Source organism: Diabrotica virgifera, chromosome 5 (assembly GCF_917563875.1).
Source record: "Diabrotica virgifera virgifera chromosome 5, PGI_DIABVI_V3a".
Taxonomy (NCBI): Eukaryota; Metazoa; Arthropoda; class Insecta; order Coleoptera; family Chrysomelidae; genus Diabrotica; species Diabrotica virgifera.
In genome coordinates this window covers 26009066-26036722 of record NC_065447.1, presented here as the reverse complement: position 1 = coordinate 26036722, position 27657 = coordinate 26009066, and the positions used below count along the sequence as shown (strand labels likewise).

Genomic DNA, 27657 nt, shown 5'->3' with positions numbered 1-27657 from the left:
GGAATATTCTAGCATTTATAAAATACTGAAATTAAAACCCAACTATAGCCTCAGGTTTTCTTAACATTCTGTTTTTTTTATTCATTCGCTGATGTTGGATAATACAAAAGTTATGTACTTTAACAACTAGGCATGCTCTTTATCAGTACAGGGTGTTTCTAAAGAAGTACGACAAACTTTAAGGGGTAATTCTGCATGAAAACATAATGACCGGTTGCTTTATAAACATATCTCCGCAAATGCTTCGTTTCCGACATATAGGATGTTGAATTTTTTCTTACAAACTGACGATTTATTTATTGCCCTAAAACCGGTTGAGATATGCAAATAAAATTTGGTGGTATTTAAGACGTAATTTTTGAACATTTTTTGACATTCAATTAAAAAAAATTTATTCACCATTGGCGTGCATACGAATTATATGATCGGTCATATTACCCGTATGCGCTCCAATAGTGAATATAAAATTCTTAGTTGAATGTCAAAAAATGCGCAATACCCATCTCTTAAAACCTACCAAATTTCATTTGCATATCTCAACCGGTTTTAAAGCAATAAATAAATCATCAGTTTGTAAGAAAAAATTTAACATCCCGTATCTCGGAAACGAAGCTTTTGCGGATATATGATTATAAAGCAAACTGTCATTATTTTTAATGCAGAATTACCCCTTAAAGTTTGTCGAACTTATTTAGTCCCTAAAACCCCTTAGACTTATAACACCCTGTACTGATGAAGAACATGGCTAGCTGTTAAAGTACATAACTTTTGTATTATCCAACATAAGCGAATGAATAAAAAAACAGAATGTTAAGAAAACCTGAAGCTATAGTTGGGTTTTAATTTCAGTATTTTACAAATGCTAGAATATTCCACAGGGTGTTGCGAATTTGAGAAAAAAACACAGTTTGATTCGTACACCCGGTATACAATGAAAATTTACCTGTTTAGCAAAAATATTATTACAAGGATATTAACAAAGAATAGGTCTATAACATGTTTAAAAAATCATTTAAATCGGACAAGTTTAGGAGATACGCGACATCAAAAATGACTCATTTTTTAGGGTGCCCGTTTTCTATGACGCGCAGTGTATTATGTATAAAAATATATGCTAGAAACAGCAGAGATGAAAACCCTTCGAAAAATCGATGGTAAGACACTGTGGGATAGAAATAGAAGTGTAGATGTACGCCGGAGATACAAGGTGGACAACGTTAATAACTGGGTAAAAAACAGAAGAGTACAATGGAACGACCACATAAGTCGAATGACAACAAACAGGACGGCGAGATACGGTTCCCCAATAGGAAGACGATCAGTGGGAAGACCATGAAAACGATGGAAGGACAACTTACTGGAGACACATTGAAAAACAGATAGTCATGTCTACATACAAAGAAGAAGAAAAAAATATGTAGGATAATATATTTCTTCTCCATATAGCTTCGATATAGATTTAATCATCCCAGCTTTTGTGATGTTGATGTTCAACTTTCTTACTACCTCTTCGTGGTCTTCTCTTTTATATTGGGTTTATGTACTTTTGCTCATTTCTCAATTCTTCCTGGTTCCATTATGCCTACATGATCTCTCCATTAGCGGCGTCTTGTTCGTATTTATCTCACCTAATCATCCACTCCAGTTTATTAATGTATCTTTATTCCTTATTATATCTCTATGGTTATTAATAAGTACTTTCATTTCACTAATTCCCACCAATATTTTTTACGCGACGTTTTAGCTCTTGTTTCCGCTGAGTATGTTAGTACTGGTCTTACACATGCTTTATATATCCGGATTTTGCTCTCTACGGTCATATATTTGTTACTCCATATACTATTCCTTAACTATCCCGATATTCTGGCTGCTATGTGTTTTTTATCGACGTTTTTCTGCTTCATGATTTGGATTACGTCTCTCAGTTGGACTCTGTCAAATGCTCTTGTGAGATCAACAGAACATAGGAAAAGGAGTTTGTTAAACTCTTTGGACTTCTCTACTAGTTGCCTCAATACGAAGATCGCGTCGATTGTAGATCTATTGGTCCTGAATCCTTGTTATTCTTCTGATCTGTCTACGGTGTTAATTAACTTCTGTGACAAGATTTTTGTTAACAATATTGATGTAGACTGGAGCAGTGTCATCCATCTGTAACTATATGGGTCAGTTTTGAGTTATTTTTTGTATATTAGTATTACTATGCTTGTTCTCCATTCCTCTTTCATTCCTTTGCACACCATCTTATGGAAAATATAATGTCACCGCACTCCGGACACCGCACAAATCTTATGGAAAATACAGGGTGAGCCATGAGGAACTGTACATACTTCTACCTCGTATAGAGGCTCCTATGGGGAATAACAAATGACCATTAAAAAGTGTCTACTCCCCTTGTTTAATAATATACAGGGCGAGTTTCGCATTTTGACCGAAATTTATATTCGTGACCGTATATAAAATTTCACCCTCTATAAGCTTTTTGAAAACTATAATATAAATTTTACAAATTAGACAAATAGGCAATTAAAATGGCATATTATTTTTTCCCCACACGATTACTTAATTTTTTATAAAAAAAAATCAAATTTGACTATGAATTAATTTGGTAAAGTAAATCATAGATTTAAAAAAATTAACTTTTATTACAAAAAATAATTTTTTTTAACAAATATTTGATTTATGTTACCACCCAATCAACTGATTTATTCAAACTAGAAAAAAATCAGGTCAGGCTTAGTTCGTTTGGGTCTTAAAAAAAATTTCACCCTGTATACGCTTTTTGAAAACTCTAATATGAATTTTACAAATTAGACAAATAGGCAATTAAAACGGCATAATTATTTTTTCCCCACATGATTACTTAATTTTTTTTATAAAAAAAATCAAATTTGACTATGAATAATAATTAAAAGTTTGGTAAAGTGAACCATAGATTAAAAAAAATTTACTTTTATTACAAAAATTATTTTTTTTAACAAATATTTAATTTATGTTTCCCCCAATCAACTGATTTATTCAAACTAGAAAAAAAATCAGGCCCGGATTTAAAAAATTATTTCGTTTTGGTCTTAGAAAAAATTTCACCCTGAATACGCTTTTTGAAAACTCTAATATGAATTTTACAAATTAGAGAAATAGGCAATTAAAATGGCATATTTATTTTTTTCCCACACGATTACTTAATTTTTTATAAAAAAATCAAATTTGACTATTAGGAATTAAAAGTTTGGTAAAGTAAGATTTAAAAAAATTAACTTTTATTACAAAAAATAATTTTTTTTAACAAATTTTTTATTTATGTTACCACCCAATCAACTGATTTATTCAAACTAGAAAAAAATCAGGTCCGGCTTTAAAAAATTAGTGCGTTTGGGCCTTAGAAAAAATTTCACCCTGTATACGCTTTTTGAAAATTCTAATATGAATTTTACAAATTAGACAAATAGGCAATTAAAATGGCATATTTATTTTTCCCCACACGATTACTGGTCCAAAATTGTTACGATCAGAGGAAGGACGTATTCCTGTGCTTTCTAGACTAAGAGAAAGCGTTTGATCGTGTCCAACATCACAAGTTAATGCAGATCCTCAAGAAGCTTGATATAGACCAAAAAGACATAAGATGCATTGAAAACTTGTACATACTGGTATCAGGCAGCACAATTAAAAATAGACAATTCTATATCCAAATCCATACATATAAGAAGGGGTGTTCGGCAGGGATGTGTGCTTTCCCCTCTTTTATTTAACATTTATTCGGAAGCCATATTTCAAGAGTCTTTGGAAGATGCAGAGATGGGAATCAAAGTGAATGGAGTATTAATCAACAACATACGATATGCTGATGATGCTGTCTTAATTTGCGACAACATAGCAGATCTTCAACAACTTGTCACTATAATCGGAGAATACAGTAAGCGAATGGGATTAGAGATTAATACCAAAAAGACCAAATTCATGATCATCTCCAGAAACTTGGATGCATTTGGAAACTCCACCATAACACTGAACACTAAGTCCATTGAGAGAGTGAGCAAATTCAAATACCTAGGAACGTGGCTTTTTGAAGACTGGGCATCGGACAGGGAAGTAAAATGTCGCATTGAGCAAGCTCGACAAGCTTTCGTAAAATTCAGGAAGGTACTGAGCTGCTCAGAGTTCGACCTTACACTGAGACTAAGGTTTACTAAATGCTACGTGTGGTCGGTGCTGCTATATGGCATAGAGGGCTGGACACTCAAAACGAGGGATATAAACAGATTAGAAGCCTTCGAAATGTGGCTTTATCGCCGTATCCTAAAGATACCATGGACGGCGAAAGTCACAAATGTGGATGTCCTTAAAAGAATCAACCAAGAACGTCAGCTTTTCGAAAACACCAAGAAAAGAAAAACGGCGTATTTGGGTCACATCATGCGAAACGAAAAATACCAGTTCCTTCAACTTATAATCCAGGGTAAAATTGAAGGCAAGAGAGGAATAGGACGCAAGAAAATGTCCTGGCTCCGAAACATAAGGCAATGGACAGGGATTACCGACATACAATCACTGATACACATTGCAAGAAACAGAGAGTTAATGGAAAATGTGATCGCCAACATCCATTAGTGGATTTGCATTTGAAGAAGAAGAAGACACGATTACTTAATTTTTTATTAAAAAATCAAATTTGTCAAAATCGGAATTTTAACCTAAAAATGAAAAAAAAAAAAAGATGAAATCACAGTTCAACTCGCTACAACGTCCATTTTAAATTTTTTTTTCTGAAATTTTTACAGCACATATCTCTTACCATTGTGAAGACTATGACAATTTTTGTAGACTTTCAGTCTTCTTCTCGTAAAAGTTATGAATTTTTAAAAATAAAAGGTGCAGCTTCATGAATTTCAAAGTTAAATCGCAAAAATTAAGTGAAAAAATTTAAAATTTATCTATTTGATCACGTCTATGTTAAACTATAGAGTCCAAAGAGAAGTGTTATGGGGAGTTTTAGATCTAGACGTGTTATAGAAAAAAAAATGGTGAAACTTTTAATTTTAAGAAAAACGTTGTTTAATTTTTTTTATTTTTATGGTAAAATTGCGATTTTGACTTTGATTCTTTAATAAAAAATTAAGTAATCGTGCGGGGAAAAAATAAATATGCCATTTTATTTGCCTATTTGTCTAATTTGTAAAATTAATATTAGAGTTTTCAAAAAGCGTATACAGGGTGAAATCTTTTCTAAGACCCAAACGAACTAATTTTTTAAAGCCGGACCTGATTTTTTCTAGTTTGAATAAATCAGTTGATTGGGTGGTAACATAAATAAAATATTTGTTTAAAAAAATTAATTTTTGTAATAAAAGTTGATTTTTTTTAAATCTATGGTTCACTTTACCAAATTTTTAATTCACAGTCAAAAAATTTGATTTTTTTATAAAAAATTAAGTAATCGTGTGGGGAAAAAATAAATATGTCATTTTAATTGCCTATTTGTCTAATTTCTAAAATTAATATTAGAGTTTTCAAAAAGCGTATACAGGGTGAAATTTTTTCTAAGACCCAAACGAACTAATTTTTTAAAGCCGGACCTGATTTTTTTTAGTATGAATAAATCAGTTGATTAGGTGGTAATAGTGTAACGATTGACCAAAATAAGAGACACATCGATTTGACCGTTCAAAAATTATGACGAATATAAATTTCTGTCAAAATGTGAAACTCGCCCTGTATATTATTAAGCAATGGGAGCAGACACTTTTTAATGGTCATTTGTTATTCCCCATAGTGGCCTCTATACGAGGTAGGAGTATGTACAGTTCCTCATGACTCACCCTGTATAATGTCACTCAAATGAAATAAAATTTATATGAATAGATGCGTCCTGAAATTTCCATAATTTGATACCATTGCGCTCACACTGAATTTTGCTTAATTAGGGCGTTAATTGCAATTAAAGTTTATCGAAATCACATTTTGAAGTCCATTAAACTGGCATTTATAAATAATATTAGTCTAGAAGCTATTGAAAAAGTCTATTCACCACTAGCTTAAGCCGATTAGAGGCGGTACAACTAACCAAATTATACCTACTTTATTATCAATAATAATAGGAAAAGATAAGAGTAAGCTTCTGCCTTAATCCCTCGAGAAAGATTTATGGAGTAAGCTAATCACAAGATCTTTTTTCTCTCTTTGACACACGTACATTGCCATTTGATTTTAGATTTATTTTTATCAATTTACGCTTTTGTTAATCAAAATACAGAGTTGGCGCAATGGTATCAAATTATTGAAATTTCAGATCGCACCTATTCATGTAAATTTTATTTCATTTGAGTGACATTATATTTTCCATAAGATGTGTGCGGTGTCCACAGCCATTGACAGTTTCTATGAAGAAGTTTTAATCTCAAATGAAAATAGTGAAAATCCGATTGCCATTTTTTGTGACCTCAGTCGTGCTTTTGATTGCTATCCACACGATGTATTCCTCGATAAATTGTACAGATATGGTGTTAGAGGAGTTGTTCATAATTTGTTTGAATCCTATCTCAAAGACCGACACCGAATAGTTAAAATAAGAAATAACTTCAAACTTTCAATGTCTGATCCGATTATTAATACGAATGGAGTACCACAGGGTTCAATATTGGGTTCGATATTATTTATTTTGTATGTTAATGAACTATGATATGTAATGCCTCATGCATTTGTATCACTTTATGCGGATCACACAACAATGCTATATCGTGATAAGGACAATTTTTTTACAAGATAAAATAACAAATTCACTAGAGACCTTCTGTGATTGGTCCAGTAATCAGTCGCTCCTGTTCAATGTTCAGAAAACTAAATTTTTATCATGTACATTCCGTGCAAGCTCGACTAAACCTGATCTAAGTTGTGATCAATGGTGAGAGTATTTTGAATTGTAGTGATGTGAAGTTTTGTAGAGTGAATTTTGACTCTCATTTATCTTTGACTTATTCTTGGAATGTGTGTAAAAAACTCAAATCAAGTGTTAACACTTGAGAAATTTGAGTAGAATACTTAGTCAGCACCATCTTTGTCTTTTTCAGTTTGCTGAAGTACAGTCGACAATGAGTTGTGGTATAACTGTATATTATAGGTACCGGGTGTTCACTTATATTTTCCCCCATTTTAACTGCCTATAACTTCTAAACGGCTCAAGATAGAAGTATGCGGTTTTCGCTGAACTGTTTTATTTTAGTAAAAGTTTTGTCTGAATGGATTTAATTTTTTATATCGCTTTCAAATACGAAAAAAAATGGCGTATTTAAAAAAAAACATTGTTGACTTTTTTAATGGAACACCCAGTATATTTTTTGTAAATTAAAAGAAAGGATATTCACCTATCCAGCGATATAAAGTTTTTTAAAATCGGTTGTCAAATCACTGAGTATTTAATTTTTAAAATGAGAGGTGCAACGTGGATATCACATACGTAAATAACATAACTAGGCAAATTGATAATATGTTATGTGATTTCCACATTGCATCTCTCATTTTAAAAATTAATTGCTCACTAATTTGACAACCGATTTTAAAAAAATTATATCGCTGGATAGGTACCAACTCCAATTTAATCGAATCCGGGACAAGGCTCAAAAAATACCTGAAATCCGGAACTTTTCGATGAAAATCGGGCAATTTTTTCTTTCAGAAGACGATAATTAAAATACAGAAACGAAAAAAAGTCCACCGTTTTAGTTTTCGTAGAACTATGAAACCACGATATAAAATGCATGTGTTTTGGATGTGGTATTAGTATTACACTCTAGACATTGTCTACTTTTTTTCGCGCCACCAATTCAATTTGATGTGAATTCTCTGAAGAATAATGTATTCAAAATTTCAAAATAGAATTTTACCAAAACGTTGAAAATTCGGATGGCCCGGAAACCATGTCTGGGACGCCGGGACACGACTTCGTTTTCTAAATGACCGTTTTTTCAAGTTTTTAGGTAAATGACCATTTTTTATATCGCTTTTAAATTAAAATTGGCGGATTTTTGAAAAAAAAAGTTGTTGACTTTTTTATTAAAACATCCAGTATATTTTTTTGTAACTTGAAAAAACGGCCATTTACCTATCCAGCGATATAAATTTTTTTAAAATCGGTTATTAAATGAGTGAGCAATTAATTTTTAAAATGAAAAAAAAATCAATGTGGAAATCACATAATATGTGATATCCACGTTGCACTTCTCATTTTAAAAATCAATTACTCAGTGATTTGAATGACCTGTCTATCAATTTACAAAAAAATATACTGGATGTTCCATTAAAAAAAAGTCAACGTTTTTTTTTTCAAAAATCCGCCATTTTTTTTTCGTATTTGAAAGCGATATAAAAAATTCAATCCATTCAGACAAAACTTTTACTAAAATAAAACATTTCAGCGAAAACCGCATATTTTTATCTTAAGCCGTTTAGAAGTTATATGCAGTTAAAAAATGGGGGAAAATATAAGTGGACACCCGGTATTACAATACGGTATAATAAATTGTATTTTCTATAATAAAAGCTGGTTTATACGCTTCAATAAATGCGAGCAATTTATCGTAACGATAAGTCGCTACGATTTATCGATTTTTTATTTCGATGAATGGCTGCGATGTACCGTTTACGCACGACGATAAATTGAAACAACTCGATCGGTACGATAAATTGCTTGCATTTATCGCAGCAGCTTAACGACCTCTAACAGCAAAATATTTATCGTATTTTAAAGTTGGTTTGGATGCGGCGATAAATGCCAGCAATTTATCGTAATGATCGAGTTGGTTCAATTTATCGTCGTATGTAAACGGTACCTCAGAGCGATAAATCGTTGCCTTAATAAAAAATATATAAATCATAGCGATTTATCGTTGCAACAAATTGCTCGCATTAACCGCAGCGTCTAAACCTACCTTTACCTTTTTTATATTACGACTTACAATCTTCTTGGACAGCTAATATTTTCCTTAACAGTCACTCAAAGTTTTCGTCAGTAATAAAGCTGTCTTTATCAAAAGTTGTACGAAACCTTCTCAGATAAACCTCGGTAATAAATTTTTAATGTATGCAAATCGGGAACAATCTAAAACAGAGCGATTTACCGCGTCCCCTGGAAGCAGTTCGACAAACTTTGTCCCTAAAATATGTTCGCCACTCACCAGAAACCTTTGTCGAACTTTTTATAATAGGCTTCTACTAACCGCAACTTTGAAAATATCAGCAATATACTTCTCAGAAATGTCTCAACTTGCCAACCTTCGACCGTGGTGCTTTTGTTTTAAGTTCGGGATTATTCGGAAGTTTGTAGAAACGAGAAAAAAAACTACAACGATAGGTGGAGGAGGATACACGGAAGAAAAAAAAACGTTTAAGAAGGAGAAAGTTTTAAATATTAGATACGTTTATACTGGTTAAGTCTAATCTTGAGCTCGTTCAGGTATATACTTAGGCCGATGCCACATTATGCGTTTTGACCGGATGCGGTGAAAACGCATCCGTTTCCAACGCAACCGGACCGACCTGTCACACTATGCGTTTAGTCTGGTGCAGTTTGTAAGCGCGTACCGATGACTCAAAACGCATCCGTTTCCAACGCAACCGGACCGATCTGTCACACTATGCGTTTTCACCGGATGCGGCGGAAACGCATCCGGTCAAAACGCATAATGTGGCATCGGCCTTAAAGCAACATTGGAAAAGGATTAAGTAGTAAAGAAAAGGTTTTATTTCTTTATTATTTGAAAAAGTATCTTTAAAAGCCGATTTTAAATAGAAATGCAATGCAACTTCTACGTATTATTGCTTAATAAATTTTAAAGGGCATTTTAATCAGAGCTAAGCTCTATTTTATCAAAAGTCGGGTTCAGCCGGAGTAAAATTTAATAAAAGACGATGCTCTTAAAGAAAAGGTTCTTTTTTATTAAGAAATATACCGGGTGTCCACTTATATTTTCCCCCATTTTAACTGCCTATAACTTCTAAACGGCTCAAGATAGAAATATGCGGTTTTCGCTGAAATGTTTTATTTTAGTAAAAGTTTTGTCTGAATGGATTGAACTTTTTATATAGTTTTCAAATACGAAAACAAAAATGGCGGATTTTTGAAAAAAACTTTGTTGATTTTTTTTTAATGGAACACCCAGTATATTTTTTTGTAAATTGAAAGAAAGGTCCTTCACCTATCCAGCGATATAAAGTTTTTCAAAATCGGTTGTCAAATCATTGAGTAATTAATTTTTAAAATGAGAGGTGCAGCATGGATATCACATAACATAATATCAATTTATGTGATTTTCACATTGCATCTCTCATTTTAAAAATTAATTGCTCAGTCATTTGACAACCGATTTTAAAAGTTTTTATATCGCTGGATAGGTAAATGAACGTTTTTTCAAGTTTTTAGGTAAATGACCAATTTTTATAACGCTTTTAAATAAAAAATGGCGGATTTTTGAAAAAAAAACGTTGTTGACTTTTTTTATTAAAACACCCTATACTTGTTTGTAACTTGAAAAAATGGTCATTTACGTATCCAGCGATATAAAAATTTTTAAAATCGGTTGTCAAATGACTGAGCAATTAATTTTTAAAATGAGAGATGCAATGTGGAACTCACATAACATAATATCAATTTGTTTAGTCATGTTATTTAGGTATGTGACATCCACGTTGCACCTCTCATTTTAAAAATTAATTACTCAGTGATTTGACAACCGATTTTGAAAAACTTTATATCACTGGATAGGTCAATGACCTTTCTTTCAATTTACAAAAAAATATACTGGGTGTTCCATTAAAAAAAAGTCAACCACGTTTTTTTCAAAAATCCGCCATTTTTTTTTCGTATTTGAAAGCGATATAAAAAATTTAATCCATTCAGACAAAACTTTTGCTAAAATAAAACATTTCAGCGAAAACCGCATATTTCTATCTTGAGCCGTTTAGAAGTTATAGGCAGTTAAAATGGGGGAAAATATAAGTGGACACCCGGTATTATACACACACGGTGGCTAAGGATGTCCCCATATTCAACAGCAACCATTCATGAGAACTTAAGTATATGGTGTCTAACATGTCTGCCATAAACTAACGTTAGCAACCCTCTGATAGTTTGATAATTTCTTTTCAGCAGTTTGCCAAAAAAAGATGTTTATTCTTGAAAAAATGCTTGTTCTCTTTCCTTTTCAGACACGACTATGAAATTATCTTCAGTATGAGCTTGGATGAGGGATTTCATGTCGGAGTAGTCGTGGAGCATGTTTGGGTATGTAAAGTGGTTGTGTTTGTTTTGCGTTGGGGGGTATAACTTTGCTATGAGGACATCTTCGTGAGAATGGCGGACGGTTACCACTACAGTTGGGCATATTGGAACGTTTGGCATGGGATATGCAGACGATTTGTGCTGTTATACGTCAAACATCCCATCCCAAGAACACCCCATCAGATGTAGTGATTAAAGAACACGTAATACAACAAGCCATGAGTTTCATCTCCCTCAGAATAGATGTAGCGTATGATAGATATAATGCAGAGGAACTGAAAAAACAAAACATATAGAGTATAGAGGAACAAATGTATTACCGTAGAGAGCAAAATTCGGATAAATAAAGCATGCGTCGGACCAATACTAACATACGCAGTGGAAACATGAGCTGAAACATCGCTTACAAAAAGACTGACGAGAACTACAGAAATGAAAGCATTTCGACACGAGCAAGCCGGCGCAAAAGTAGAAATTATGTCGACAGAATGGACGCGATAAAGGAAACTAGGATGATCCCGAAGAGATGGTATCATAGCTAGACGTCAACATCACAAGAGCTGGGATGGTAGAATAAAGAGGACCATGTCCGAAGAATCCGAGAAGAATCTTATAGAATTTTATATATTTTTGTATATTAAAATTAGAATTTTTATATTTATTCCACACATCAATTATGACTACATATATGAATTCCTCTATTATAACTATAACAGTTCCATTTTCATATGTTTATTACACTGTCTTAGAATTATGAAAATTTATATTTTTTCAATCAAATCGTCTATATTTTTTCAATCAATTTCCTCCTAATAAAACTAGGGTATATTATACACCTTCCCAGAATCTTTTAAAGTAATACTTTTGAGAACGATTTCATGAGTGGCGGATAGAGAATATATAGTCTGGTCACTCAACGCAGATACATTTAGACAGATTAAGAGTAGGAAACATACAACACAAAAATGCCTACCTCACACTATTAACAACTCAAATAAACTTGCAATTGCATAACTCTTTCATCGAAAAAAGAAGAATTATTAGAAATAGTGGGAGTGTATACTAAACTCATAAAATTTTCGGTATATACCTATTCAAAATATATAATTTCAGTTGTTATAATTTAACGTATCTTAGTAAATAATTGTATTATTCGAGTTGCTTATATTATTGGTTATTACTCGTAGTATTATTGTTGTTTCGTTGTTTGTTTACTCTTAATATTCGCTATGAGCACTATGTGCTTGATAGTATAGTAATTTCCAGCCACGTCAGGTTTGTGAAAGTGTAACTTCGCAAAAAAATAATTACTAAGATTACTAGAGAGTTGTATCTGATATTAGCGAACCGACTATACTTAAATTAAACATGCCTTAAGAAAGCAGTTTCAGAACCTTGTTCATTTTTAATGTTTTGAGTTTTGATAACTGTTTCTTCTTCTTAACGTGCCCTATCAAGTCCCCTTGACGTTGGCGATTAACATGGCGAAACTGTCTCTGTCTCGAGCTATTCTAAATAGGTGTTCAGCTTTCTTTATTCCTGTCCACTCCCGGATATTCTTCAACCAAGAGGCCTGCTTTCTACCAATTCCTCTGCGTCCTTCGATTTTACCCATCATAATAAGTTGAAGAAAATTATACCGGTCTCCCCTTACTACGTGTCCAAAATAGGCCATCTTTCTATATTTGACGTTATCAAGCAGCTCGCGGGCGATAACTGTTTCCGAAGGGGAAATCGAAAGGTCAAATAAACTTATTTTAAAATAAAATTGTGGCTTATTCCCAATAAAAACAGCAAATTGTATGGAGATGCCACAAGAAAACAGCTTCAGAGCAATATTTAAAATGTTACAGTTACATAAAACATGTTTTACTTCAAATTAATCACAAATGAATAAATCGCAAATGAATAAATCTTCTTCTTCTTCTTCTTCTTCTTCTTCAGTGCCTTATCCGGTCCGGATGTTGGCGATCATCAAGGCTATCATTGTTTTGTTGACTGCTCTGCGAAACAGCTCCGCGGAGGTTATCCCAAACCATTGTCGGAGGTTTTTCAACCACGAGATACGACGGCGTCCCGGTCCTCTCCTGCCAAATATTTTGCCCTGCATGACGAGTTGAAGAACTCGATATTTTTCTTCGTTCCGCATCACGTGGCCAAGGTACTCAAGCTTACGTTGTTTTACTAAATTAAGCATTTCTTTTTCTTTTGCCATGCGCTGTAGGACCTCAATGTTGGTGACCTGGTCTACATAAGATATTTGTAGTATCCTCCTGTAGATCCACATCTCAAAGGCTTCAATCCGCTTTTCAGTGGCTTGCGTCAGTACCCAGGCTTCAACTCCATACAGTAGCACTGGAAGAACGTAGCACCTCACTATCCGCATCTTGGTTCCCAAACTGAGATCACCGCAGCACAGCAAGGATCTCAGCTTGATAAATGTAGACCGTGCCATTTCAATTCTGGATCTAATCTCTTGAGCGTGGTCCCATTGTGAGTTGAGGGTAGTTCCGAGGTAAGTGAATCTGTCGACTCTCTGGATCTCTTCGCTATCTGCCATTAGTGCCCCGGGATCTAAATTTACACGGGTGACAACCATGAATTTAGTTTTCTTAATATTAAGGTTCAGTCCGTATATTACGCTCACAGTTCTCACACGGTCTAGTAAGGCCTGTAGATCATTTAGGCTGGTTGCTAGTAATACAGTGTCATCGGCGTAGCGGATATTATTGATGTATTCACCGTTCACTCGGATTCCCATCTCTAGGTTTGTGAGGGCTTCAGTAAAAATTTCCTCAGAGTATATATTGAAAAGAGTCGGCGAGAGCACACAGCCCGGCCTTACTCCTCGCATGATCTTCACTTGGTCGGTCAACTGGTCTTCGACCTTGACTTGAGCACGCTGGTTCCAGTATAAATTCATGATGATCCGAATGTCCTTCTCATCTAATCCTACTCTTTGTAGGACGGTGACCATCTTCTGGTGCTGGCAACGGTCAAATGCCTTGGCGTAGTCAATATAACAAGCATAGACATCACAACTAACATCGCGGCATCTCTGAAGTAGAACTTGTAAGGTGAAAAGTGCTTCACGTGTACCCATGGAATCGCGGAATCCAAATTGCATTCACCGACATTTTCCTCGCATTTCTTGTAAATTCTGGCATGTATGATTTTAAGAAAAATCTTAAGTGCATGACTCATAAGGCTGATAGTCCGGAAATCTTCGCACGTTTTAGCAGATCGTTTTTTTGGTATTGTTACAAACGTTGACAAGAGCCATTCCTCTGGGATATTACCTGAGTCGTATATGGCGTTGAACAGTTCAGTTAACTCCTTCGTGCTTACTTCACTCATCACCTTAATAAGTTCGACGGGTATTTCGTCCGGACCTGTGGCTTTACCATTCTTAGACTGTTTTAAAGCCGCTTTCACCTCGCTTTCTAGTATTGACGGCCCTGTCATGCAATTTATTTCTGAGAGGTTGCCTCGGTAGTCCCAGAAGAGTTCTTCGATGTACATTTTCCAGGTCACCAGCTTCTCCTTAACTGTCGTCGCCAGGTTCCCGTCTTTGTTTATGAGAAGGTGTGTGTTTCTCCTCTTGTATTGACCAGTGGCTTCTCGAATCTTTCGGTGAATATTTATATGATCGTGTTTCACTTGGAACTCCTCGATTAATTTACATTTTTCTTGCATCCATGTCTCCTTGGCTCTTCGTATTTCTTTTTTAATTGTTTGGTTGATTTCTTGGTATTTCTTCGCGTCCCTGTTCTGCATTAATCTCCTTTGATCCATCATCTGCAGAATGTTATCAGTCATCCATTCTTTATTTTTTACTCTTGTTTTCTTTCCCAGATGTTCTTTTCCCGCATTCAGCACGACGTCTATGATATAACTACATTTTTGTTCTACACTCTGTTCTTGTTGTTTAGCGGTTTCTAGTTTTACTCTCATTACATCTCTTATGTTCTGACGAACTACGGGGTCTTTTAGAGTGTCATAATCCAGGTTCTGTTTAGGTTTACTTTTGATGAGTTTCTTTAGTTTGAGTTCTACCTGGCCCACTAATGGGTTGTGGTCCGATGAGACGTCTGCTCCTGGGTAGGTCTTCACCGAAGTCAAGCTGTTATTGAACCTTTTGTTAATGAGAATAAAGTCTATCTGGTTTCTGATGAATAAATCACAATTGTTAAATAAATCTTTCTATTGACGTTTCCAAACCCCAAATATAGACTTTTCCATTTTTTCTCTTTGCGTACTTCGTAAATCCTCGTCCTTGTATTAACAACGGTCAACTCAACCACAAGAAAAACTTTGATGTCGAATGTTCGTTCAATTAAATAAACACACATTCTGGGAGGTTTTTTGTTTGAAGGCAAGAAGTTACTTCCACAAAATAAATCACTTGAAGTGGTATCAGAAGGGACCTTATAATAAGCCGTTTCTCCCGGAAAACAGAAAAGTATTTTGTGAGAAAATACGACGGCAGAAAGCAAATGTTTTTACGACATGTGGTCTATGGCTACGTATCTTGATTTATTTGAGACGCCTGAAAGCTACATTATTCTCGCTTTTAATAAAATGTCTTTTGATGTCTTCCCCGGAGAAACTTATTAAAACCGAGTTCTGTAAAGATCTTTTTGAAGTGTTCCATACAAAAGTTTGCACGACGACATAATAATTTCTAACTAAGAATGGTTTCAAGAATGTCAGTTAGATCTTGATGAAAACTAATATTAAAATGCCAGTCTAAATGAAATATTTTCCAAGGCACATTTCCTTCTATAATATACAATGTATAAACATCTTTCTTTACGGTGCACAGGAATGTCAGGATGAACTATTTCTAAAACTATTTTGGTCAAACCGGCAAATGAGTGTATGTTCTCAAAAAAATTGATAGTGTGTAAAAAATGTTTTATTATCAGCTAATAATAATAATAATATCGTATGGCATTTTTGCCGGGGAGATCCTTTCGGACAGTTCCGGCGCCATTTACATCTTTAACCCTGTTTGAAGTAACTAGTGCCGATGTACACTAGCCCAGGGGGACCGACGGCTCTACGTGCTCTCCGAGGCACGGTGAGACGGCTCGTGTCATTATTGGAAATGAATTTGGTTTGTCTTTGGCAGGGCTCGAACCCACGTGCACTGGCGTATAAGGCCAGCGAATATGCCGTTACTCCACGGCCGCTCTATTAACAGCTAAGTACTTTCACATAACCAACACATAACGTGCCATCATCAGAGCTTCGTCCTCTTATAAAACCTTCATAGAAGAGCAATTGCTAAACGACACGATAATAAACATAGATCCTGGGCAAAAGACACAGATATCGGGTATAACAACCCCTTAAATTGAATAAATTACATCTAAATTCTTTTTCACGTGGGCTCAAAATGGTTTAACTCAGCCATGTTGTCTTTTTAAAATAAAAAAGAATTTAGATGTAATTTATTTAATTTAAGGGGTTGTTATACCCGATATCTGTGGCTTTTGACCAGGATCTATGTTTATTATTGTGTAGTTTAGCAATTGCTCTTCTATGAAGGTTTTATAAGAGGACGAAGCTCTGATGATGGCACGTTATGTGTTGAAAGTACTTAGCTGATAACAAAACATTTTTTACACACTATCAATTTTTTTGAGAACATACACTCGTTTGCCGGTTTGACCTACTTAGAAGTGTGTACAAGTCTTACAGTCTTTTCCAATTTAAAACTATTTTGCCTGAAATGATTAAATAGTAGACATATTAAGTCTAGCAAGTAAAAGATGACTTTTTGATGACTAAGAATTATCCTTAACAATGAAAACAGTCAAAAAAAATTATTCGTCGTAGTCGATTTTAGTGGAGAAAAAAAATGTAAGAGTGAATAAAGGATGGTGATGTACTATCAAAATCATGCACGAAAGACAGAATTTTTTGCTAAGGGCTACTGTTTGCAGTTTCCTCCTATTCTTCTTAAGGTTCCATCTTCTATAGAAGGTTAAATATCAACATGGTAATTCTTATTTTACTTGGTTGGTTAAAGGTCAGACTAAACCATTCCCTTAGATTTCGTAACTAGGTGATTCGTCTTATTCCTACATCTATTTTACCTTTTATTTTGCCCTCTCTAATTAAACGCAGCAGACTATAAGGAGGATCTCTCACTATATGATCGAAATGATCAAGCTTTCGCCTTTTAATTGTCTGTATAATTTTTTCTCTCTTATTAACCCTATCAAGGACTTCAATATTGCTAATTTTGTCTACCCATGATATTCGTAGCATTCTTCGACAATACCAACGCTCAAAAGCTTCCAATTTCTTAATCTCTAATTGCTTCAATGTCCAGGTCTCAGATCCATATAGTAAAGTTGTAATAACGTAGCAGCGCAACAACCTTATCCTTAGATTATATCCATTCTTATGTATCTACTACAGATATTTCATTTTCACAAATTTTACCCTTGCTAATTTAGTTTCCTCTTAGTGAGGTTTTAAAATATGTAGCCTCCAGTTGAGACACTCGGTCTGATTGATAAAACGAATAAAATTTGCTCTCCGTCTCTACCTCTTTAAGAAATTTTTGGTGAGAATGGAACCATTTGTGCCTAAACAGTCGCCTACAATATGTTCGGCTGTCTGTTCCCTGTCCTCATACCTGAGACACTCGTTCACAATGTGTTAGGCTGCCTGTTCCCTTCCTCACACTTGAAACACATTGCTGATTGGCTGAGCCCATAGATGTGTTGGTATCTCACGAGGTTAGCGTGACCTATGAGAATCTGTACTACCTTCCAAATTCTATCTCCACCTAAAGCAGTTAGTTGGTTTCCGAACAATATTGAGTCGACGAAAGGCTGTGGTTTTTGAAGAAATGTAGGAGTGCTGCGATGCTACGCCTTCTCTGTCTTTTCTATGGTTTTGAATAGTGATCCTTAAACGAAGACATGTGCAATTATAAGCATTTGAAACGGGACTCAAGATCACGTGGACTGACCGAGTCACAAATCAGAAGATCCTCAGAAGAATCAAGAAAAACCGTAAAATACTTACCACCATCAAATCTCAAAATCTACAAGACTTCGGACACATTATGCGATATGAATCCAGATATGTCCTCGTACAAGCCATCTGCCAAGGAAAAATATTTGAAAATCAACGGAAAAACAAACATCTTGGTTAAAAACCTAAAAATCTGGTTTGACACACCATCTGTACAGCCTTTTAGTGTTGCTGAAGAAAAGATAAAGATTTACATGAATATCATCAACTGCCTAGGTACTAATCATATAACACGAAACTGCAAATGTTCTAGTTGTAGAAAATGTGGGAAAATACACCACACTCGACTTCACTTTCAAAATAATAAAAGGTAACAGATCTAAGCAAAACATATATCAGTCTTCATAAAAACCATTATCTTTGGAAGTGAACTCAATTTCGACTGTCTGTTCGGATTTTGACCCATTTCCGCATTAATTTTGTGCATGTAAACTCAACTTTACGACGACGAAATATCAATGGCCGTACGAGGAAATAGTTCGGTGTTGATTCCATTGTATATAGAGGCGTAAAATATTATCGCCAATGAAATGTTTGACCCATAAAAATATGACACCCATAAAATTCTTAATCAACACTTTATAACTCGCAAAAATAGAAATTGATCATAAAGATTCCCACATAATAGTTTTTGAAGTCGGAGAGCGAGGCGGGAAATATGCTCGAACTAATGGGGAGAATATTTCCGAGGGGGCAATAAATGTCACTGGAAACGATGGCGATTAGGCGGGATTGTATAAGGGGATGTTTAGTCGATAGAGAGATTTTTGTCGTTTCTCTATTTGTGAGTGTTATTCCTTTAATATTAATGACACACAACACATGGAGTTTTTTTCTTTTACAGTTTTTTCAGGACTATACAATTTTCTGTCGATTGGTGCGATTAAATAATATATACAGAGTAAGTTTTAGTACTACTGAAGATAAGGGAAACAAGCCCTTAAATTATTTTAATAATTATTCGTAATAAAGTTTCAAATTTAATTATTTACTTGGGATTCGGATTGAAATTAGGTCAATACCGAAAACGTGATGTTAGGAGAATAATTATTGTTAAGCAAATATTATTGTTATTTCGTACTGTTATTTGTAAAAAGCGTTCTATTTTCAATCAATATTATATTGAGGACATTCTGCTCACGGTGCGGTCGTTATAAGGTCGTAACTGAGACTTATCCCAATTGTAAACACATTTAAAGTTTGTATTAAAGTAAAAATTGATATGAGTGTGGCTTATATGAAGTAACAACGCGGTAGCTGATATACAGAGAATCTAACCTGGTAGCGAACATAACGGCAACCAAGCTAGGGGTAAATGATAGAAATACGCGGATACACTACCGAGGAATCCAAGGAGATAGACGACGAAAAGAACTGCATGAGACTAAATTGACGGTATTTGAGGGAAGCTGGGTCAAAATATGGCAAACCGTAGCTGAAGAACGATTTGCTTGGAGAGAGATAAATTAAAGTAGCTAAAATTAAGGAAATATTTATAAAATTATAGAAATAGTTCATATTACAGGTACATCATGTAATTTTTATATAATAATACATAATTATATACTTACACTTTAATGCGCAATCTTACTCACCTAAAACAAAGAGAAAAATTAGTTATGAAAAAGTGTTGGACAAATAAATATAATATGAACATTTTTGAAATCTTATTACTTATTGTATACCCTATACAATATATAATATCAACTTATAGTGGAGGATCCGATATAAGGTCGATATGCACCGATGTGTTTAATGGATAAAAATTATTGAATATGTAATTTAGCATGTTAACAATTACAAAAAACAAGGGTTGCCCGATCTAATCTTGTTCTAACTATATTTAATTAATATATAAAAATGACATCTTTTATGAATTTAAAAAAAAATCGACTCGGCCAGATATTATTTCAGATTTTTTGGATCAATCTAAACAAAAAAGGTTCTAAACAAAAAAGGTATGGGTTGCATGTGTGAGTCTATACTAGTGTAGTAAAGAAAAGAGAGACGTTCTCACAAACAATTTATTTTACCACTGACGACCGGTTTCGCTGTTTACAATTTGTACAGCATCATCAGGTCCGGTTAAGGTAAAATCAAATGCTACAAAACACAAAAAACCAGAGTTAGTTAGTCTGGTTTGAGTAAAATTTAATGATACAGCCAATATCAAAGTACATCTGTTAAAGCATGCACATGAATACCCACATGTACGTGCGCATGGTGTACAATCCTCATACTCACAAACATGCACGCACTCATGTGCAGTGGCAAACAAAAGTATGTCAAGTATAAGATATATAATTACTTTCCGATATAAGGGAAAAATGTAGTAGTATTCAATATCATACTTTTAATGCACTTTGCTAGAGGGATGGTTGGTGAAGGGAAAGATTTCAATGTAATATATTAACTAAACATCGATAGGGTCTTGAAGGGTTTAGTAGGAAAATACGACATTAAACCGATAATCTAATTTGTTAGTTATATATAGTAATGTTATTTTAATTATATATATGGTGATGTTATTTTAATTATTAATGTAGCTTTTATTTATATATAATAGTTAGATGTTGTGTTGGGTGTGCGACTTTAAGAAAAGATTGGTCGTTTATGTAATAGATGTGATCTGTTTGTGAATATTTATTTGCTATGTTTAAAATTGTAATTGAAGATGAAATTGAGCAATAGTAATTTGTTAAAACTTTTTCATTTAAAAAATATTAAAATTCTCAAAATTTAAAATCATTCATAACTGACTCAGAGTTGAAGCTAAGTGTTAAGGTAATGTAGTAAGTAAATTAAACTTATTGTAATGTGAAGTTATAATTATCTATAGTACAATGAAAGACTATGGAATGCCACTAAGAAGTTTAAAAAAGTTAAAGTGTAGAAAAATTATTAATGATAAATGAAAGATGAAAAAAGCTATGTAAAATTTTTTTCCCCTTGTATAGTAATATTTGTTGAGTTTAATAAATAGTTGTGTAGATCAAAATTAATTTTAATTTAAAATTTATGGTGAAACATTACCTGTATTGTTGCATTGATGGTTTCTTTTAATGATAAAAAATTCTTTTGTTTTTTAAGTTGATAAATAACACATAACAAAATTCTTGAACAAACACATAGGAGATAGACAAACAGGAGTTTGGAATCTTTGAATAGGAAAGCATTTTTTTAAGCACTACATCTTATTTTATTTCTTTTGGATTTTAAGAATTACCAAAAATTCCTCTGAGTTCTTTATGAGGTGCCAATGTCTCAGGCATCTACAGGCATCTACATCTCAGGCAATGTCTTGCAATATCAAAATACCTACGTAGCTTAGTTAAGATTGTTGGTGCGATTAACAATTAAGCACAAATTAAAGCAGTTAGTTATAGGGAATGCTTAAGAAATAAAAAAGTACCATAAAATATAAGTTTATTACAATACTAAAATACAGGGTGTTCCATTTAAGAAAACTCAGAAAATATTCATTCCGAGTTTCGACCAACCCTGTATACTAAAATTTCAAAATTAGCTATACTAATGATTCTTAACAATAGTAGACTATATTAAAAATCACTTGAACGTAAGCAGAGCTTTTAATGTCAAACTATTACAATTCTACAGGGTGTGAATGTTGCTACGAAATTAATAAAAATACGTAAATATTTCTTAAAATACCCTGTATAATATTACAAAACCTCATATTTTAAGAAAGAAGATATTGAGGAGAATCCAAAAATGTAAAAATATACAGGGTGTTCCATTTAAAAAAACGAAGTTATAAGCAACTTCCGGTATAACCGGAAGTTGCAAAGAGATGAAAATATTTTCATTTAATAGATCATCCTTCAAAACCCCTTTATTCCAATTTTCATAATTGTTAAGTACATTGACTTTGAAATTTATTAGACTCTGCCAATTATTGTACAAGTGCGTATTACCGAAGATTGCCGAACGAAGTGACCCAAGTTCATTCGCCAGGGTTACTGGGTGACGAAAAAGTACATAACGACGAGAATACACACAAAACCAACGCTTCGATGAACGAACATTTTTACTCCTTACATTCAAGTTATTGTAATTTGTTTTAGATCTGTTGTATTAAAATTTACGTGAAATTCTGAAAATTCTTCACCACACCCACAACTATTGGTCCTTCGAACAACGAATCTACAGTGCCAGCAGAACTACAAAAGAAAATAGCAGCTTTACATTCTACGAACCGACGTCGTACTTGACCCGCTGTATCAACCCCAGGAAGCTACATTATTTACAACACTGAATACTGAATCCTTTTTATAATTTCACATTTTTTCAGTCTCTATTTGATAAATATTTTAAGTACATGAGTTTCAATCTAAATTAATATATTTATTTCGAATAGTGACATATTTGACGTTTTACCTACTCTCGTATTCATTGTGAATGTGCTAGCTGATTTTTTATTTTATTCTGACAGATCGTAACTAAACGTTAATAATAATTCTTACGTACATAATAATTGAATTACAAAACATTTATTTCCGTTTTCTGCACTTGAATAAATCATTTCTTTTTATTTAATTACATTCATCGAAGATCAAATATTTATTTCTTGAAACATCAAACACAGTTTGATTGTTTATATCTGTATAATATACGTCACATACATTAGATTACTAAAATTACATAATTTAATTAACATACATACATAATATTTAATTATTTTGCATCCTCGTACATTTTGGTCATATTGTCAAAAATGTCAGACCAAAACAAAACAAAGAGAATGGCCACTAAAGGTGCTCTTACACGTTTAACAACATATTTTCGAAGTATAGAAAATAATGAAATTATCGACCTCGTAGATTTAGAAATGCGATTATTCAAAGCCGAAGGGCTTTTAGATGTTTTTAATGAGGTTCAGATGCTTATTGAAACTGATGATCCTGACTGCGAGGAAAATTATGACACATTACATGCCATTGAAAGGCAGACTTTTGAGGACAAATATTTTAAAATAATATCTGACATCAAAAAACTTATTTTATCTAGACGACCTACTGAAACGTCTGATTCACGTAGTGTCAATGGTTCAATAGCAGCTAGGCCTACAAATACAAGCAACATTAAGTTACCTCCATTGAATCTAGCTACATTTGATGGATCGTTTGATCAATTCCTCTTCTTTCGCGACAGTTTTAATTCTATTATTAATGATGATACTTCACTTTCCAATGTACAAAAGTTTCATTACTTACGTCTGTCATTACGTGGCATAGCTGCCGACACTATTAAATCTTTGCAAGTCTGCGATGCAAACTACGACATTGCTTGGAGTTTATTGATCGAAAGATTTGAAAATAAACAGTTACTTGTAAACAATCACATTAAAGCTCTCTTTAACCTACCACTAGTCACAAAAGAATCAAATCAAGGTCTCAGACAACTTCTAGACAATACACAAAAACATTTACGTGCTTTAGAAGTTTTAAAACGCCCCACTAAACACTGGGATGATTTGATTATTTATTTGTCAACAACAAAATTTGATAACTCAACAAGACGCTCTTGGGAGTCACAAAATTGTAAAGACAACCTACCAGTTTTAGATGATTTACTGAAATTTTTAAAAGAACGATGTCGTATCTTAGAGTCATTAGACAACTACAATGATAATAAACAGGATCAAAATTCACCACGATACAAAGGTAATAAGTCTGAAACAAGAGCCTTTGTTTCTAACACAGAGAATAGGTTTAAATGCAACTTTTGTAATAAGGAACATAAAATATATTATTGTCCTGACTTCTTAAAACTAAATCCTACTAATAGGTTAAACAATGCAAAACGTCTACGTTTATGCCTTAATTGTCTTGGCACATGCCATCGTACTAAGGATTGTCGTTCTACTGGTTGTAGAAAATGTGGAAAGATCCATCACACTCTGTTACACTTCGAGAATTCACAATCCTCAAATTCAGTTTCCACAGAAAACAATTCTTCTCAATCTTCATTACCTTCCAATGTTCCAAACACTGGGCTGCAGTCAAATGAATCTACTTCTACCTCTAACTTCTCTTCAACACATCATATAAGCTCAAGTGTTCACACTGCTATTAAACCGTATATTCTACTCTCAACTGCTGTTGTTAACGCTTTTGACAAGTTCGGCAACTCACATAAATGCAGAGTACTCTTGGACAACGGAAGTCAATCCAACTTTATATCTGAGAAATTTTGTGATATTTTACAACTTTCAAAGGAAAAAATCAACACTTCGATCTCGGGAATTAATCAATTAACTCACAATATTAACTTCCGGACATCACTAACATTTAAATCAGATATTAACAATTTCTCGAAAAAAATATCTTGTCTAATTTTGCCCAACATAACAAGTAATTTACCTTACATACACATCAATCGTTCCCAGCTCAATGTTCCAACAAAATTACTTCTAGCTGACCAGAATTTTGAAAAACCTGGTCCAGTAGACCTTCTTATTGGAGCTGACACTTTCTGGGATATTTTAAGCGTTGGACAAATCAAACTTGGTCCTGGGTTACCGATCATTCAAAAAACCACTCTTGGTTGGATAATTTCTGGCCCAATTCCAACAAATATTCAACACCACCCCCAACATAATTGTTACTTTTCTTCTACCAGTGAATTAGATTCACAGCTCACAAAGTTTTGGGAACTAGAGGAGTGTCCTAAAACTAAGTTTGTTTCCGAAGAAGACATCTATTGTGAAAATCATTTTAAGCAGCATATTTCTCGCCATTGTGATGGTCGTTTTATCACTACTCTTCCACTAAAGGAATCTCCATCAGTTTTAGGGGATTCTCTAACTACTGCCAAAAAACGTTTTTTAAACTTAGAGAGAAAACTTGAAAATAACATTCAATTGAAATTAGAATATCATGACTTCATACGTGAGTACATTAAACTTGGTCACACGTCCCTAATAAATGACACTAATGATAATTCTGGATTCTTCTTACCTCATCACTGCGTTTTAAAAGAAACTTCAACCACTACAAAGTTAAGAGTTGTATTTGATGGTAGTGCGAAAACTACCACAGGCTACTCATTAAATGACATCATGTATGTCGGCCCTCATTTACAAGATAATTTATTTTACATTTTACTTAGATTTCGTCAACATAAATTCGTACTGGGTGCAGATATAACTAAAATGTATCGTCAGGTTTTCCTTACTCCTGAACAACGTTACCTTCAAAAGATCCTTTGGAGATTTAATAAAAATGATCAAATTTCTGCTTATACACTGAATACTGTTACCTACGGTACTGCATCAGCAGCGTTTCTTGCCATTAGGTCTCTTCATGAAATTGCTCATCGACATATTTCCGAATACCCAAAAATTTCCTCTATAATTTTGCACGATTTTTATGTAGATGATCTATTAACTGGTTGTGACACATCGGAAGAACTCCGAGAAATCAAGGAAACTATTTCATATTTATTATCTTCCTACGGTTTTCCTCTGAGAAAATGGACTACCAATGATTCGTCTCTACAAAATCATTCTGATCCTGATTTTTTGCATTTTGGTTCTGACGAACATAACAAAACACTAGGATTACTTTGGAATCCGTCTTGTGATTCCCTACAATTTTCTATAAATATCTCCACAATTAACTTAAAGATTAGCAAAAGACAGATTTTATCCTGTACAGCACAAATATTTGATCCTTTGGGGTTACTTTCACCCGTAACAGTTATATCGAAAATTATTCTTAAAGAGCTCTGGAAACTCAAGATAAGTTGGGATGAATCTGTTCCTGAAAGTATTTACACACTTTGGTCGAAATACTACTTCGAACTTACAAAATTAAACACTTTAAAAATACCTAGACATGTACTTTCTTCTAACCCAGTTTCTGTTCAACTTCATGGGTTTTCTGACGCCTCGGAGGCGGCTTACGGTGCATGTATTTACATATGCTGCACAGATACATTTGGAAATTACACTTCAAATCTTTATTGTGCTAAAACTCGAGTTTCTCCTATGAAACTTGTAACCATTCCAAGACTCGAACTTTGTGGGGCATCACTACTTTCTGAACTTGTCGAAAAGGTCACTTCATCTGTAAATGTCTCCTTTAAAAACATTACGTATTGGACTGACTCTAAAATTGTTATTTCATGGATAAACACCTCTCCCCATTTACTTAAGACTTTTATAGCAAATCGAGTCTCACAAATACATAAACTGACCAACCCTGAATTTTGGAAATATATTAATACTTATGATAATCCAGCAGATCTACTGTCACGAGGTATAAGTCCTTCTTCGCTCAGTAATTCCCACATATGGTTTCATGGCCCTTCTTGGCTCACTTTGCCTCAAGAAGAATGGCCTCAATATACAAAACATCAAGAAGTTTGTATAACTTCTGAATTACCTGAACTGCGTAACAAAACTCTTGTGTTTCATCACATCAACAACGAATTTACCTTTTACTACAAATATTCTTCATTAAATAAACTAACACGCGTCTTTGCTTATGTCTTAAGATTTAAAGACAATCTGTCGATTCATAAACATTTACGAATAACAGGTCCCTTGACCACAATAGAACTCAATAATTCCCTTTTAACCTTAATTAGGTTCGTACAAAGTCAGTCATTTCCCTATGATTATGATGCACTTTCCAATTCCAACCAAATTGACAAAAGAAGTAAACTTCTTGGCCTAACTCCATTCTTTGATACAACAACAAAATTAATACGCGTTGGCGGTCGTTTACATCATTCGTCATTTGATTTTAACAAGAAACACCCCATAGTCCTACCTCAGAAAGATCACCTCACGATACTCATTGCTCGCCATGAGCATTTGAAACTTTTACATATTGGTCCTCAAGCACTTCTTGCTTCCTTAAGAGAAAATTACTGGCCAGTATCAGGGCGCAATTTGGTTCGAAAAATTGTTCGTGATTGTGTCCGATGTTTTAGATTTAACAATAAACCCGAACAGTATCTTATGGGCAATCTTCCGGAGTCACGAGTTACCCCTTCACGTCCCTTCACGGTTTCTGGTGTCGATTATGCTGGTCCCGTTTTATTACGAGATAGAAAGGGTCGTAATTACAAAACTTCTAAAGCTTATATTGCTCTCTTCATTTGCTTCGCCAGTAAGGCTATACATTTAAAAGTTGTCAGTGATCTCACGACAGAATGCTTCTTAGCGGCATTACGCCGATTCACGGCACGACGCGGTAAATGCTCCGAAATCTTTTCAGATAACGGCAGCACTTTCGTGGGAGCAAATAATGAACTCAGACAATTTTTTAACACAAATGCTGATCACATTATTACAGACC

At 33.9% G+C, this 27657-nt stretch overlaps 1 protein-coding gene and 1 pseudogene across 1 annotated transcript in view; one reads left to right on the top strand and one right to left on the bottom strand.

Moving 5' to 3' along the window:
- The window catches only part of LOC114325991 (elongation factor 1-alpha-like), a 50264-nt pseudogene extending 32259 nt beyond the window's left edge, over positions 1–18005 (bottom strand).
- A 5058-nt stretch (positions 18006–23063) lies between these two features.
- Positions 23064–27657, top strand: part of LOC126884940 (uncharacterized) — a 67818-nt gene continuing 63224 nt past the window's right edge. The window contains exon 1 of the mRNA XM_050651298.1: positions 23064–27012. Coding sequence (XP_050507255.1) covers positions 23064–27012 — 3949 coding nt within the window. The remainder of the gene's footprint in view (positions 27013–27657) is intronic.